Source organism: Phocoena sinus, chromosome 15 (genome assembly GCF_008692025.1).
Source record: "Phocoena sinus isolate mPhoSin1 chromosome 15, mPhoSin1.pri, whole genome shotgun sequence".
Taxonomy (NCBI): Eukaryota; Metazoa; Chordata; class Mammalia; order Artiodactyla; family Phocoenidae; genus Phocoena; species Phocoena sinus.
This window is the reverse complement of record NC_045777.1, coordinates 8,221,798-8,239,506: the sequence shown is the minus strand read 5'-3', so window position 1 is coordinate 8,239,506 and position 17,709 is coordinate 8,221,798. Positions and strand designations below refer to the sequence as shown.

The 17,709-nt window shown below is 43.7% G+C and overlaps 1 protein-coding gene across 1 annotated transcript in view; it reads right to left on the bottom strand.

The window, feature by feature from the left end:
• The window catches only part of BCAS1 (breast carcinoma amplified sequence 1), a 98,088-nt gene that overhangs the window by 34,086 nt on the left and 46,293 nt on the right, over positions 1 to 17,709 (bottom strand). The window contains exons 4-6 of the mRNA XM_032607123.1: positions 14,024 to 14,170; positions 12,950 to 12,994; positions 3,100 to 3,276 (exon numbers count right to left, since the gene is read on the bottom strand). Of these exons, the coding sequence (XP_032463014.1) occupies positions 3,100 to 3,276; positions 12,950 to 12,994; positions 14,024 to 14,170 (369 nt within the window). The remainder of the gene's footprint in view (positions 1 to 3,099; positions 3,277 to 12,949; positions 12,995 to 14,023; positions 14,171 to 17,709) is intronic.

Sequence of the window (17,709 nt, the reverse complement as noted above, 5' to 3'; positions counted from 1 at the left end):
GACTCTTCCCTTTTTCACTTCCGTATAATCTATTCTTTCAGATTGGGTGAAAGAAGGAAAGACAATCTTGACAACCAAACAGGAGACTTGGTTTTTAGTTTCTCTTAACCTCACTGTTTTTATGATCTACTAAAGAAATAAAAGTCAGATAATGGTGAAAAAACAGTGAGACTGAAATAAATGAATAGATGAATGCCCAGTGGTCCTGACTTTTATTTTCAATGGAAAGAGCCGGAATTTCAAAGAGGAACCAACGCATCCCTTATAGATGCCAAAGATAAGGAAAGATAAAGCATGTGAAGTTTAGAAGCCTCCCCAGACTGGATGGCACAGAAAGATGCAGAAGTGGACATGTTAGTGTCCCAACCCTCTGAGCATAAATGACGGAAGGAGGACGGACCACTCATCAGACGTTGTTGTGTGAACCGCGGTGGTGGTGATGGTGGCGGGGAGGCATTTACTGGCCTTGTTAAATTTAATCCTCGCTCATTTCCATGGCATGGGTACTATTATCATTTGCATTTCACAAATGAGGAAACTGAGGCTCATGGAGGTGGATTGGGACTCAGAGTGGAATCTGTCTGACTCTAAGCTTTTAACCCTGCATCAGTGTTCCTCCAACTTCAGTCGTTTGCTGACCTCCAGTACAGTTCTGCCACGTTGTATGCACAATCTCACCATCTGTGGCAGCCGTGGCCGTGTGCTGGTCAGATTTCCCTGCAAGAAAGGCAGGCTTCGATTGTCATGCCTTCAGCATCCGCTACCGCTGAGATCTCCTCGCTGCTCCCCGGAAACAAATGGGCTGGTCCTGTCCAATGCAGAGGGTGCTGGGCTGGTCCTGCCCAATGCTGCCCAATGCAGGACTCCCCCCAGGGCACGCTCTGCTCTGGGGGATACCTCCCGCCCGGCTCAGCACCACCGCCACCCTGAGGTCTTTCCAACCCTCTCCTCCTTCCCTCTCTCCCTGCACAGAGGTGTCAGCCCCTCGCTGTGGTCTGCAGCCTCTCGCCACCCACTCCTGCCCCCTTCCCTTTATCCTCCACAGTCGGTTTCCTCTGATACATCTCCTGCACATCAATTCTGTCTTAGTGTCCGCTTCCTGGAGGACCCCGATTTACCGTTATTTACTTATTATCCGTACCATTAATTACATAACACTTTCCTTTTAACTGCGTTACCTTTTTAAACTAAATCTATATAGTCTCACCTTGACCAAAATATATGTTAAATCTTGACTTTAATGTGCTAGTTTTATTATTCCTAATACACTTTGAATATACGTATATATGGCTATTTAAGTAAAAATATTTGAATATGAGTCACTTAAGTCTCCCCCTTGCCACCAATATATGGATGTAACTTTCTTGGAAATTTTTCCCTTCATTATATTGCTGATAAAATATTTTTGTAAAAAAAGACTGGTGAAGACGGAGCATTAGAACAGAATGCCAAGTGACATCATCCCAAGTTTTCATTAAGTATTAAGAGTTTGTGTTCTGAGCAGAACTTAGAAGGGAGATTTCTGTACAACAGAAAACAAACAGGAGAACATTTCAGAAATCCAGCTGGATTCTGGACAAGAGCATAAACTAACAGCACAGCGGCATCTGTATTTATCACCTTCCTTGCATTGCGTGCCAAGTGGCATGGACGTTTTGTTGAAACGGCTAAGTTAGATTTTTCCAGCTCTATCTTACACCTGCCCCCACCACCTCTCCCTGCCCCATCCCTGACTTCTCGCTCATCTTTTGGCCACATTTAAAACAGGCAAGAGTTCTGCACCTGTCTGGCAGCTGAGGTTTGCTCAGCAATGAGGATCAGGGAATAGCTCTCAGAATTGCTCAGCCCCACCCACCTCATTTCCTTACTCGGCACCTTAATTCTCAAGGGAAAAGAATTCAGACAGCGGTTTGAATTTTCCTCTCACAGAGCACCTTGTGGGCTTGCCCTGGTGGTGAACTGGTTGACAACCAAGGAGATGGAGACCTTGGGGCTGCTGATGGCTGCTTCCATCTGGCTGGGGTAGGAGGGGCAGAGAGCCCAGAGGCGGTTCATCTCGCCAGGCTGGGAGAGCTCAGAGAAAGCCAGGAGGAAACCAGAGTAACCTACATTTTATTAGTTTCGTTTGTTTGTTCTGGAACTAAAAATGTATTCACAAGTCTTAAATCTAAGGAAGACTGAAGATACAAGAATGGCCAAAGATGTACCCTGAGCAAAACAACATTGATGTTAAATAAATATACTAACAGCCCCAAGCTGTTAAGGGGACAAAGAGAAACATTGTGCTGTGATGAAAGGAACAATCTACCCAACGATCCCATTTTTAGGAAATGGGCAAAACTTATGAATAAACAATTCACAGAAAAACATTAATGGTTCTTAATGCAGATAAAAAAAGGCAACCAGGGCTTCCCTGGTGGTGCAGTGGTTGAGAGTCCGCCTGCCAATGCAGGGGACACGGGTTCGTGCCCCAGTCCGGGAGGATCCCACATGCTGCTGAGCGGCTGGCTGGGCCCGTGAGCCATGGCCACTGAGCCTGCGTGTCCGGAGCCTGTGCTCCGCAATGGGAGAGGCCACAACAGTGAGAGGCCCGTGTACCGCAAAAAAAAAAAAAAAAAAAGGCACCCTACCTCATTCACAAACTATACATAATTAAAAATTACACTTGAGTACCATTTTTCACTCTGTAAGATTGGCGAGTATTAAGAAGTTTGATAAAACGCTGTTGTCAAGGGTGTAGGATAATGTGCTCTCTTATACTGCTGATGGGGGCATAACCTTTATGTAACCCACCATTTTAGAAAGAAAATGAAATCACGAAATACCATAACCCTCTGTCATGAACCGGATTAATTCCAAGAATGAAAAATTCGACTTGTTCACTTCCTTTTCTTCCCCACAAAACACGTGCTTCTAACGCTATAGGTGTTTCATTTTTCCCGGGGGTGAGCTACAAGTCTTCAACTAGATGGCAAGATGAGTCATTCTGGAGAACAAGAAACTCCATGCATTGCTGAATACATCCGTTGGCCCAATAGAAACCATATCTCAAGTCATCCTGGACCCAAGGACTCTCCAGATCTTGAAACTAGGACTTACCTTTTTCCAGAACAGTTTGCCCAGAGGCAGAGAGGTGGGGCCCCCCTTTTCCTTGGCACCTTCCTTTGCTGTTTCAGTGGATGTAGAATTCTTGGCAGCCCCTTGGGGCTCCTGGGGCGTAACATTGCCTTTGTCTGACTTGAGGTCGGCTGAAGTGGCGGGTGACTTTTCGGCACCCTATAAGAGTTCAAAAAAATTAAAATGATCTCAGGATTTCAAAAGCAAAAGATCTCTTTTTTACAAATATGGACTGGGGTTATGCAAGTTAAGTGTCTTCTTCATAATTTTCTGTATTTTCCAAATATTCTACATGGATGTGGATTTGTGTTAAAATCTTGGAAAAAGATCAAGATATATTCCTTTTGCAGAAAAAAATATATATAGAACCATTATGTAACATGTTTATGTAAGTAACGCATTAGGACTCAAAGTGATTGGAAGAGGCACTGGGCTGTTAGAATGTTAGGTCGTGTTGAGGACCCTGGTCTTCTTTCGACCATGGTCATGGCAGTAAAAATAGTCTGAACATGTACCTCCAATACACACGTATTTGTTTACATGATAAAGATGTATTGTTTTACTAATCCAAATTTGAAATGAAAGATGGGTTCCAATAAATATACTTCAAAAGAGAAGTGCTGAAGTTTTCCTCTCACACTCTGCTTTAGAGATTACTATAGTGATCTATAGTCTACAAAGTTTAGTCTATAAAGATCTATAGATCTATAGTCTATAGAGTTTGTGTAAGGAACTCAGGTAAGGAAGAGGTTTGAGTTTGAACAGCATCCACAACCCTCATTTCTTCACTTTTAGATGCAGCCTCCACATCTAAATTAGATGTGACTGGATGGACTGTAATTGATATAAAACTCCAAATGCTATTCACTCAGTCCCTATTCTCTTTCTCTCCCCCACCTTCTCTCCACGCCACCGCCCCCCATCTCTCCCCACTCCGAGCGGCCAGGCTGAGGTCCACTTCCGGGACATCTGATCTCTTCAGTGACTGGGCTGTTACTTCCATGCTCTGCCACCTCCTGACTCACGGGACAAAGGAAGAGTTAGGAGAATTACAGTCTCCATTTACCTGGACATGAGTGAACATTGCATTAAAATTTTTAACACTGGGCTCACCTGACCTAACCTCGCCATCTTAAGCAGCTTCATTTTAATGATGGTTGGTCCAGGGACTTGTGACACAACCCTTTAAATTCCCAGGGGGGTCGGATCTTTGACTACATTTTCTGAATAAAAGAAAAAAAAACCTGGCAGTAAAAACAGGATGTGGAAAAATTCAGGACGTTTCAGAGTATTTTTGACGTTGGAAAGAGTCTTAGAGACCACCTAATCGAATGCCCGAATTTTCATGGATGGGGAAATTGAGGTCTACGATCTGCCCTACACTAACCAGGGCCACAGTCTGGTCTCAGATCCAGACTTCCGGCTCCTATCTGGCGCTCCTTCCACACTGCACGTTGCCCCTCCAAAGGGAGTTCACAAATAATGTGAACTTTACTATCTGATGTAAGACAGTATCTTCTGTGCTGACTTTTTTGATACTAAGAGAGAGCCATTTATTGAACAGATTCTATGTTCGAATCAGGAGCTACAGGGCCAATGTATAGAAATGACTTTTGTGATAGGTGATCCTGGAATAATCCCAGTTCCATTTAAAAATGTACAAAACCGCATAATGCTAGGGTTTAAAATAACCCCTGCCTTGTATCAACAGTGCAATCAAAATGGCTGAGCTCAGACGGTTCTGCATTTATGCATGTTCCAAATGGTCTCGGACACCTGGTGCTGTTTTAGCTCTAAATGGTAATTAAATTAACAAGCACTGGTTGAAGGGGAAGTGCCCTCCACCAACTAGCTTGCTTGCTTTTCCAGAAAACAGGAGGAAAGTATTATGATTTATTCATTTACTCATAAAAAATGCATCGACTGCCTTCTATGACCTGCGATGGGTACTGAGTGCTGGGGTTACATGGCCTCATAGAGAGAGAGAGAGAGAGACACCAAACAAATAATTCCACAAATGTATGTAAAATTTCAACTATGATAAGTGTTGTGGGGTGGAGAGAAGGATTTGGTGCTAAAAAAAAAAAAAAAAGGCTAAACTAGGGAATTAGATCCATCATGGCAATCAGGAAGGCTTGATAGAGAAAGGGATGCTGTGCCACGACCTGAAGGGTGACTAGAAATTAGCTGCGGGAGGGAGGAGAAGCACACCAGACACAGCGAACAGCGTGCTCTCAGCGCCCTCGAAAAGCATCAGAGAGCCGTGATGGAAGCAGGAAGGAAAGGAGTGGCCACGCGTGGTCCCCAACATCAACTCCCCTTCTGCTTTCTTGGGAAAATCCCCACTTGCTCAAGGGGTCCATGTTAGGCCAAGAATCTGGGGGCGGGGTGAGGCTGACCTCACTTCTATCTCTAAGAAAGGGTTCTTGTTGGCTTAAGTAAACCATCCATTCTGCTCATGTCATTACAGTAGATGCTCCATTGCTCCACACTGCTTTGCTTTAAATTCTGCTGCTTTGCTTTCTATACTTAGAGATGCCGCGTTACCTAACCAGCTCCTGGATACCCCTTCGTATGTGCTCAGCCTACTCAGCCAAAGCCACATGGGGGTTACCAAAAAAAGCTAGTTCTGGAGTTCTAGAATTCTAGACAGGACAGGTCTAGTTTGCTTAGCCCATCACACGCCTCTTGTTTGGCTGGTTTTACCCTTTCCTTTTGTTCCCCTCAGCCTCCTTTCTCTCTCAGCCTCTTGAAGAGGGACTAGGGTCCAAGGAGACTAGGCACAGAGATGGCCAACTTTTAACTCTGATTTAATAGTAACAATAAAAGGTACCAGTGCCAGGCACTGTTTTAAGCAATTGGATGTTCTAACAACAGTCCTATGAGGAAGGAATTAATTGTTATGTCCATGTTATTGTTAGGGAAATTTTGGTCCCAGGTGGTTAAATAACTTGCCTGTGATTGCACTTATAAGGCGACAGAGTTGGCGTCTGAATCCAGGGAGTCTGATACCCAAACCCAGACTCTGAATAGCTACTCTGTCTACACTGCTTCCAACAGACCAAGGTCTCCCCACTCCATGTGCTGTTGTGCCCATCAGGGGATGGAACCGTCTACGCCATATGCATTCTCAGCCACGGCAATCTTAACTCCACGTGGGGGAAAGTTGGGGGGTGAGATTGCCCTTGTTCTTGGGGTGGTGCGTTATGGGCAATTTTTAGATGTTTATATTGCCTATGGCCCTACTAAGGGCCACGGTACATCAACAGATAAACAGTGTAGCTGTTGTACTAAAATTCCACGGGGAGAAGGGCAATTAGGGAGAAAATATCTAAAGAAGCTTCATGGTGGGGGGGGGTGATAATGGGAAAAAGGTTGAGGAACACATCTATACTGATCAGTTTTGTTGGGAAATGGCCAATTCTCTTTGCCCTGGGAAGATACCCTGAGATCTTCGAAAAACATGACAAGGACATGACTCTATCATATGTATAGTAATAAAATATAACGAATATATCTGTGTTAACTGTTGAGTATGCATTTCTCTGGCCAGAGTATGAGTTCTGTGAAGGTAAGAGCTGTTATGTCTTAGTCACCATTACACTCCTACCACCCATCAGACCCAGTGTCTGGCTCAAAACAGGCATTAAATAAATAACAAATTAATTTTACGAGAGGGGCCACAGAGAGCTACCCACATAGCACCCTGCCATGTCATCTTTCCGTCCACCCACCCCCTCCTTACAGGGCTGTGGAGCCACACACACCCATTAGTCATCCTCTCCCTGCCTACTCATCTCCTCGCTTCCCAGAGAAGTGCCCCAAATGGTGTTCTGCCAGCATCAACTGAATTCATACTCTTTGGCTCCATTACGGAGGAGACTATGAAAATTCTATCCATGTTTTTTGGAGACAATCCCCTGGGTAGGGTTGCCAGATTTAGCAAATAACAGTGAGACTATAGGATGTCCTGTTAAATCTGAATTTCAGATCAACAAAGAATAAGTTTTTTGCCTAAGGACGTCCCCAATATTGCCTGGGACATACTTAGATTTATACTTAAAAATTATTTGCTGTGTATCTGAAATTTGAATTTAACTGGGTACTTGTTATTTATCTGGCAACCCTACCCATGAAATTCTAATGTATTAGATTTGGAGATTGCATATCAGATGACCTTACCTTCTTCCACAAGAAGTTTTCATCATTTTCACATTTGAGTGTGGGAGAGGGGACGTGTTAGTAAGATGGAAACATTGTACCAAGAGCCAAAAAACAATGAATGTGTGGCATAAGCTTATGAACCCTATGAGGTAGCTGCTAATATTTTAGCTGCCTTATGGAGAAGGTGGGCATTGAGCAAACCTGAGTGGGGAGGGGAACATTTCTGGGCGTGGCAAAGACATTCTAAAACAATGTCCTGCTTTGTGTACATGTGTCATGTCCAACGTTTGCAGGTCGTGTGAAAAGGTTTTATTCTGAGGAACCGCATGTGATTAAGCCAAGAAAAAAAATTCAGATTCAGCAAAGAAACGCTGAGCCCCTTATTATTTATAATAATAAACTTGTTTCATTGATTAATGTCAGCCTTTCCTCCTCTTTGAAACTAAGCAAATTCTTTTTATAGGAAGGAAAATTGACATACAAAGAAATGAAACGAGGAGTTAACCAGAATTGGTAACCACTGTATTATTTTTTTTAAGAGCAAAACTAGAAGATACCGTTTTATCCTTGAATTTGCTTGGATATCTTTTTTCTGTCTTAGGTCACACTGAAATCAAGGAGGATGAGTATCACACCTCCCATAATCACGCAACAAGGTTCACTGATGGACTCTGGCTGGTCAATTTTAATGGCCCTGTTTTCCTATCTTTTTGGACAGAACAACCAATTGAGGAAAAGAAAAGCACTGTCCTAGGCATGAAGGTAAAAGCCAATGAGATCTACCACACTGCTGTATAAATGAGAATTAAGAACATCTGGGAATTGTCCCCTTACTTTACTTTGACGTAAAAAAATAGACCGAATGTAACTCAAGGCAAAACCTTAGTCTGTGTTACAGTATCCCAGAAAGGGTCGTTTCTTCTCCATCGTCCCAGTGGTTTTAGAATCCTCTCCTACCCCAAAAGTCAACTCAGTTGGCAGGATGTGAAGCCAACAATTCGGGGAAGCCCCAGGAATACTGAACTTGGGTGGTCCACTTGTGGGAGGGGAGAGATTCTGGAGGCACGAAATGAATGTCGTGATGAAATGCAGATCTGTGGGGGTCGGGGGAGGGGGAGTCATAGCGTCTTAAACTTTCAAGGCCCCCTACTCACCGAAGCACCCGTGGGAATTCAGCTAGGTTCCTTTGTACCAGATCCATGACACATTTCACTAGCAGTTACCAAATTGTCGCCCACATACAGTGGTACCACATTTTAACGTTCCCTCCCCCATTGCAGTGTCTCTCATCCACCCCCTTGTCTCGTTACAGGACAAAATATCCCTGTATGGAAATCGAAGGGTGGCTTCATAACATAGTCTGTTTATGCAAATATAGATTCCGCTGGGAGAGCTTTCTATGGAGCTTTTATCTGCATACACAATCCTGGGACTATTACATCCAGCTGGGGAAGTTTTTCAAATAAGTTCGTTCAACTTAGTGGAGAATGGTGGATATTTTAAACAAATTTACAAGCATGCTGGCCCAAGTCAGGAATCCTTTTAACTGGTGGTTTCAGACAAATACTGGCATTTTCGTAGACATTAGAAGAGTGAAATCTCCGAAACTCACTTCCCTGTTGTCTTTACTTCCCAAGAACGTGGAGACAGAACTTGCTCTGCCTTCATTCATTGTTTTGTTCTGCCTGGGCTTCCATTTGGGCTCAGTATAAGTTTAGTTAATACAGGGAAGAGATGGAACGGACCACAGGAAGATAGAATTGTTATCTTGAGGTTAGAAGAGCATTTCCCAAAGTATAGCAAGCATACCATTGGTGGGATCAGAGATGGCCTCAGATTGTGCTATGATATTAAATAATATTAAAATCGTGAAAATACTTTTCCTTTTTCAATTCTCATCTTTCTAAGACCATTGGGGGAAAATCTCAGTCTGGTGCCGGTAGAGAAATCTTTAACGTTTCCCTACTGCTGGCTAATTGCCTTTTCATAAAGCTAGAAATGGCAATAGATTCAGAGCTTAACACAAGCGAGACAGCTAGAATGTAATCTCTTTTTTTATTGCCCATATAATGGTACATTCCTCTTATGAAAAATGATCTGCTTTTCCAAGTGTGATGTAATACAAAGTTTCTTTTACAGATATCTTTAAATAGGAAGTGAGTCAATTTCAATATAAAAATATCAAGTAAATAGTGGTACATCTGCCAAAAACGATGAAGGTGGTATGCAAACATTCAACATTTGGGAAACACTAGGTTAGAAGAATAATCTCAGAACCCTGGTCCACACTAGGAAAGTAGTCTGAGATGTTTACAATTATGGGGACTTAAAACCTCTGAAATTTGATTCACATAGTACTTAATTCCCCTCTAATGATTTCTACCACCCAAGGCTCTGTCTTCACTGAAGTGGAGCAGGCTGGATACAGGATGGGCACATGTGTCATGTGGTGAAGACCAGGGTTCTTATTTTTCCTCCTATTTTAACAAGATACAGACCTTACGCCTAAAGAATTTTCTAAAGGCGAGTCCTAGCCTGGGGCTACGCAGGTGCTTTTCCTTGGTGCCTTTAGCCTGGATCTCGGATGTCTTCTGCCCAGCTTGTCCATCACAGACACTTTCTGCTTTAGATGCCTTTTGGGCAACAGCAGTCACAGCTTAGAACTTTGTTTTTAAACAGAATGCATTTTTTTCCTGTTGTTTTTAAGCGCAGTAATCCACTTTGTCAATTAGCTGCCGGTATATCACCCCCGTCTCCCAATCACAAGACATCAAGTGAATGCTTATCTTTTTCAAACTCTCAAAGACGATTTGTTAAAGTGCAAATTCACAGTCTGTTTCAGGTACATGTTGATTTTCAACACAGCAACCTATTTATTTATTTATTTATTTATTTTTTAATTGTTCTATTATCCTTTATTGATTAAGTTACCTTTTCACCATCTATGTGAAATACAACCTTGATCATATATTAAATAGCCACATGAATTTTGTTGTATTACTGGACTTGCTATTCTGTTACCTTAATCTAACTATTCATGTGCAACGTATGTAGCCCCTAAAAGTAAGGCTAGTTTCCCCTCAGTACTTTTCTTTTTCTAATTTTCCTGGCTATGGAAGTTTTTTCTCCTTTATGTCTTCATGTGGACTTTTGAATGAGTTTACATGATGAAAAGAAATCTTTTAGTAATTTGTTGATGTCACATTAAGTGTTTGCGTTACCTTAGAGACAATTTGTGTCTTTAGTTGAGTTCTCCCTTCCAAGATCACAGTAGGCCTTTCCATTTGTTCAATTCTTCTCTTTTTTTTTTTTTTTTTTTTTTTTTTATTAAACATCTTTGTTGGGGTATAATTGCTTTACCATGGTGTGTTAGTTTCTGCTTTATGACAAAGTGAATCAGCTATACATATACATATGTTCCCATATGTCTTCCCTCTTGCGTCTCCCTCCCTCCCACTCTCCCCATCCCCCCCTTCCAGGCTGTCACAAAGCACCGAACAGCAACCTATTTAAATGACCCAGATTAATGCAGCTCCATTTGCTAAAGACAATGACAAGATATTTAAGCTTTGTCTACAGGACACGTAATATCCAGGTGAAAAAAATTAAAAAATAAAAACGATAATGCAGTCCCTACCCGATGATTTTTAAAACTCTAAATGCTATTGCCACGTGAAACAGAAGAAAAAAATACCTGCAATTTATTTTTGCATCTTGGAGTCAAGTACTGCCACTAAATGGCTTTCATTCTCAAACGGATCTCCTCTTTTGCGGTATTAGAAACTTCAGGGAAGCAGTATCACCCACAAAAATCTCAACTGACTTCTAGATGGGCAGATCTCCTGGGCAAAAGATGTTTCTAGAGTGAGTCAGTCCACTGAGCCAAAGTGAGGGGAAATTGGAACTAAAATAGCCCAGCTACAACCGTTCAGAATTGCTGACTCAAGTCACAAATGGCGGGGGATTTTGTGTGGGCAGCAGTGGATTGCCCAGGGCCAAATGAGAAGATGGACAAAAGTGTTGACATTTCAAAAGCATGAATCCAAGAGCTTCAGTAGAAAAGATGTCAAGAAGGCAAGTATGAGAACCAGGTTGGTAGAAAGAGGTCTGTTTGTGGGCATCACGGACAACCTACATTCACAAAACCCGCTTTTGAGATCCAGTTCCATCAGCACTGAGCGCACAGCTCTCTGGGCAGGGCCATGAGATTTTACCACTAGGTACTTTCAGCTGGGACCACATTCGGGGTGGGGGAAGAGCCTTGATGCCGTGAGCAGCTAAAGGGAGTGAGGGCATCAGGTCACTCAGGGAGCCACACAACACACCCACATACCCCACTGTTTATAGCCTATTGTGCTGACTCTGTGATTTCCAACAATGCAGGACACAGAACCCAAAGAGAAACATTTGGACCCAACCATTCATTGAACTTGACCCTAGCTGCCTTGTAGCAAATAAATAACCTTATGGGAAAATGCACGTAGATACCTCAGATATATCTTTTTTTCAATGGAAGAAGAAAATTCTAGAGGAACCAATCAGTACAATACACATGTGATCCTGATGTTCAGTCTGTCCTGCTGTGATTATGGAAACAGGGATCACCTACATTTGAACAGAGCTCCAGGGTTTACCAGGCACTGTCACACCTTCATTCAGTCCTGGGGTTGGGGAGGCAGAATTTTTATCGCCCCAGTTTTACAGATGCGGAAATTTGGGTTCAGACAGGTTAGGATCACACAGCTATCAAGTAGCAGGACTGCGGCTCGAACACAGGTCTTCTGAGACAAATTCTAGGATCCTTTTCACAACTTAGCCCCTTCAAATACGGGGAGCAGATATACTGGGTTGGCCAAGCCATTTGTCTGGTCCCAGTGCCTTTCAAAGCACTTTCAGTTATCAAAAGGAGGACACAAGACATTTATCTGTCACCAAGTTAAATTTCCTTCATGATTCCCGTGAAATTTAAACCACGTGGTCTACGAAAGGAAATCGGTTCTCTCAAGTGCAAAGGGAAAACATCTCTAGAAAGTAGTCATTCCAAACAAAATGTACTTTGAGGGGAACTGGCTGAATTTCTAGGATGACGGTGAAAAAGCACACACTCTCTAGGGCCTCCTAACCCCTCTACATGTTCCTTCATTTGGCAAGTGTCGACTGGTGACTATTTCATGCCACCAAGCAACTGCCATTGCAGTGGAGACTAATTTTTTTCAAATTACATGAAAAACAAAGCCAGACATATTTTTTAAAAACCAAAATCTAGCAGCTCACATCTGCTTTAAATTGAGTCTCATGACTTTTGCATTTCCAGTGGCTAACTTTTACCATATTCCCTGGGTCTCTCTACACACAACTAAAGAGACTAAGATGATATATAATAATTAGTATTCTGTTCTTATTCTGTATAAGAAATTGGTTTTTATGACATTATTTAGCCAGAATTGGCACATATTTCAAGCTTCCCACCAAAATTTTCATTAAAATACCATTAACGTAAGTGGAACATTGTAAAGACAATCTAACAGCACTATTAAATTGCTAAATATGTATATATGTGTGTATGTATATCCCACGCACACAAAATTCAAAAAACAAAGACACATACATAAATTCAAATCCAATTCTACGCACAAACCCAAACCCAAACACACTTCAAATGACCTACCGTGTCTTCCAGATCTTTTTTTGTTTCAGCTTTGTTAGGCAAAACCTTAAAAGTTTGAGAAAAACCAAATGTTAAAAACCATAGCTCTGTAGGGTGTTTCTCTTTCTTTCTTTCTTTTTATTTTAGTTCCCCGACCAGGGACTGAACCTGGGCCCCGGCAGTGAAAGTGCCAAGTCTTAACCACTGCACCACCAGGGAATTCCCTATTTCATATTTTTATTTAGGGTGGTCCACTTCACTCTACAAGTAAGGAATGTCATGAGAAGTCCTTTTAATTTAGTAGAAACCCATGGACTTCTGGGTAATACCTATGTATACATAAGTTAACAAAATTAATATTTTATAATGAAATGCATCAGATCTTATACATTCACTAAGAGCTTGACCACATTCAAAACTGTCTCCTGGATGGCTACACACTTTCCAACAAGTCCACCACTAATCCAAACAAATGTACAAGCCTTTGGTGTTTGTGGCACATTCGGTTGACTTTTTCTGTTTTATCTTTTGAAGTTGGTCTTGGCCTTTGGGAATAGCCCAAACACTTGGATCTGTCTGTTTAATTATGCATTCACTCATTCAGCCCTTTTTTTGAGTGTCTGGCAGGAGCCAAGCTGCGGGGTCTGAAGAGTCAGACAGGGGCAAGCAATGCAAGATGTGGGTCCCTGCCTCCACCCAGTCAAATGGGAGCTTTAGATGTAACAAGATAGAAAGTGATTTCTACAGTTTTATTTGCCATTTGAGTGGCAAAAATGCTTTGATAGGTCAGCAACTCAAGGAAGTATTTTCCAATTATTTTTATGATCAATGACCATAAGATATCCAACTGCGGTAGCGTTCTACTACCACATAGCTCACGTCGCATAGTTAATCTCACAGTTCGCAGCAACTAAAGACTCCTTCACTGAAAGCCAGTTCCCTTACGAAGCACATCTTGTCCCTGTTCTCCAATGTCCCAGCTGCATCAAGCCGTTTAGAGCAGTAACATTCAAGTATGCATCAATCTTAGATCTAACAAAACTTTTGAGCAATAAAATTGAGGAATAGAATAGAAAAGGAGATGAAACTGCTTACCAGAGTTTTAAGGAAGCTCATGATGGAATTATTATTCTCTGTCTGGGGGTCCTCCTTTGCAATCTCCAGTTCTTCAGGGACCCCGGGGACAGAGCAACTCACAGTTGGGATTTCCTGTCCTTCTTTTCCCGTGCTGTCAGCTATGTCCTAGGAACAAGACAGAGTTTTCATGGTTGCAACTTGTTGAATGTGGACTCTCAAAGTACTATTTTTGCTTCGCGCCCCTGTCCCCCTTACCCCCTAATTCCAGCCATACTTCTTCTGCCCACGGGGGTGTAGAACAATCAGGAGATTATGAGAGTCACTCTTCCTTCCCCGCCCCCTCTTTCTAACATAATCAGCATTTGCAGTTAGTTGGAGGGACATTGTTTGGAGCCAGAGGCTAACAAACACAGCAGTGCACGTTGCATCCCAAACAAAAACCCTTTTCTCCCAATTCTGCACAGAGGTTATGTATGATGCCAATATTTTGTGGTCTTCCAGTTTAATCATGGAAGATATCTCTATCTGATTTCCCACAATCCCCACAGTGCTGAATTGTATCAACTGAAAAAAAAAGTACTGATGTTTTAAAATAATAATTCCGCTTTCAGGATCTGGGAGTTAACTGTGCGAAGGATGTGCTATTGGGACGGATTTTCCTCTCTAACTCACCCAGGAGGGTGGGATGCAGGCTGAATATCCTCCTTTTTTTCACGTTCACTCCCATGACCTTGGGCCAAGCCAGGTTACCTCAAACCCATTCATTCTTCAGGCTCGGGCTCAAGTTTACTTTCTCCACTGAAGTCTTTCTGGGCCACAGCACCCACGGAACCTACTCCCTTCTCTGAGTTTCTAGACCACCTTCTCCGGCACACTCATTTGGCACGTGGGTTACCCTAATGCCAAGGACTGGGCCAGAAGAAGCTGCATTAAAAACGGGGTTATTGGGCCTCCCTGGTGGCGCAGTGGTTGAGAGTCCGTCTGTCAATGCAGGGGACATGGGTTTGTGCCCCGGTCCGGGAAGACCCCACATGCCGCGGAGCGGATAGGCCCCGTGAGCCATGGCCACTGAGCCTGCGCGTCCGGAGCCTGTGCTCCGCAACGGGAGAGGCCACAACGGTGAGAGGCCCGCGTACCGCAAAAAACAACAACAACAACAACAACAACAACGGGGTTATTGTGGAACAGTGATAAAAATGCATAAACACACTTCAGTGAATATTTTAAAAAGTAATAACAATGCTTGTATCCCACAGGGTTTCCCTCAGCCCCAGCACTCCCTCTAAATGGAGCAGTGCTTCTTGTGAAATGCCTCTTAAAGAGCTGGAACTTCATAAAGTCCAACGCAGATAGAAGCCAGGGCCTTAACAAGCTTCTCGGCTTTTTCTAGTTAATTCCAGGCAAAACGTGTTTTACTTGCGAAGAGATGAACTTTTAAACAGGTTCTAAAATAACTTACTGTTCATATTAGAATAGAACTCTAACGAGTGGAACTTTTTATCATTCCTGTAGGTATAGTTCGGATCCAGGTTGTTCAGTAGGTTGACAAGGAGGATGGCTGAAAATTCTGTTTATAGCAGATGAGTGTGCTATACCTACAGGGGTGGTGAGTTTCCTTTAGGTGGTGCACACACATGCACACATACACGTGCACATACATGCACGAGGTTATTCTTTAAAAGCGCTTTTTGGAAAGATATTTCTTTGGTACAATGGATATTTTTGCTTGGATGAAGTTGAGTAGAAAAGTTTTAGATAAAATGTTAAATTAAAAATATTACATGGGCTTCCCCGGTGGCGCAGTGGTTGAGAGTCCGCTTGACGATGCAGGGGACACGGGTTCATGCCCCGGTCCGGGAAGATCCCACATGCCGCGGAGCAACTAAACCCATGCACCGCAAGTACTGAGCCTGCGCTCTAGAGCCCATGAGCCACAACTACTGAGCCTGTGTGCCACAACTACTGAAGCCCACACGCCTAGAGCCCGTGCTCCACAGCAAGAGAAGCCATCGCAATGAGAAGCCCATGCACCACGACGAAGAGCAGCCCCTGCTCGCCGCAACTAGAGAAAGCCCGCGCACAGCAACGAAGACCCAATGTAGCCAAAAATAAATAAATGAATTAATTAATTTTAAAAATATTACACAAATCATTAAGCAGGTGTTTGGAACCTGAGCCATTATGAAAGTGGTACCAGGACTAGATCTAATGGAGAGGTGCCCCACTAGGCCTGATGGAGCTATTGCCTAGGAAATAGTTATTTATTTCCAATCACTCATTTACCCACCTTCACTCAATAGCTTGCTGGGGGAATTCTGAGCATGTACAAACTGTACAGAGGCAAAATGATATTAGCACGGGCTCTGAGGCCAGCCCGCCCAGACTCTACTCTCTGTTCCATCCTTCACACCAGTGCGATCCTGGGCATGTTCCCGGACATCTGTGCCTGGGTTTGCTCATTTGTAAAAGGGGAATCAGCAGCACCTACCTCTCAGAGCGGTCGGGGCGTAAATGGGATAATCCATCGACAGGAGTTAGCGTGGTGTGCAGCACCCAGCAAACATGCAGTGAATGCTGGCTATTGTTATCATTATCGTTGTTGTTACTGTCATAGTTTACGTTACTGAGTCTTGTTCTGAGCCCGGTGAGATGAACAAAAGTGAATCAGACACGTTCCTCTCTCGAGATGCTTACAGTCTCACAGTGGATAAAGGCCAGCAGAGGGGGATAAGTACTCGGATAAAAAGATAAAAGAATTCCACTAGCCCACTTAGCCCTGCACAGCGTTTTCAATCAGTATTAATGCCCAGATGCCACCCAGACCAATTCGATCAGAATGTCTGGAGGTGGGGCTCAGGCGTCAATATTTTTAGAGCCCCTGGGTGATTCCAGTGTGCACCAAGGTTGAGAACAGACGAAGTACAGGGACAAGAAAGGTGTGAAGATGACGCGGCGTCTGCCCTCGGCCCTGGAGCCTGAGCTACAGGTCGACGTGCAGAGGTGGGGGAAGGATGGCGTGCTGAGGAATTTCAGACAGAGGAAAAGGCGTGAAAAACATGTAGAAAAGGATGAGGTGGGGATGGGGGTAGGGAGGGTTTCGGGGTAGATTGTTCAGGTCAACTGAGATACAGATAAACGCAAGGTGGTTAGAGAAGACCACCATCAGTCACACTGAGCTTCCTCTCAATCTGCTGGGCGGCAGCTTATAAAGTAGGCGCTTTCTAGGTGGAAGGTTTCTGGGCTGGGGGTGGAGTATGGGGCAAAGAGCCCCCGTAGCAGAAGAAGCAGTCGAGGGGCTTCCCTGGTGGCGCAGTGGTTGAGAGTCCGCCCACCGATGCAGGGGACATAGGTTCGTGCCCCGGTCCGGGAAGATCCCACATGCCGCGGAGCGGCTGGGCCTGTGAGCCATGGCCGCTGAGCCTGCACGTCCGGAGCCTGTGCTCCACAACGGGAGAGGCCAAAGCAGTGAGAGGCCCGCGTACCGCAAAAAATAAAAGAAGAATCAGTCGAGAGTTCTGCTGGGGAACTTCGAGGTGGAGAAGGCCCCACCTATGACCCGGAGCCAGACCTCATTTGGGTGCCCAGGACGGAAAAGATACAGATGGTCAAGAAAGGGTAGTGACAGCAGGGGTCCAAAAGAAGAGAGCTCTGTTCCCTCAATCCCTCCACCCTGAACTCGCACAACTGAGGGAGGAGGAGAAGAA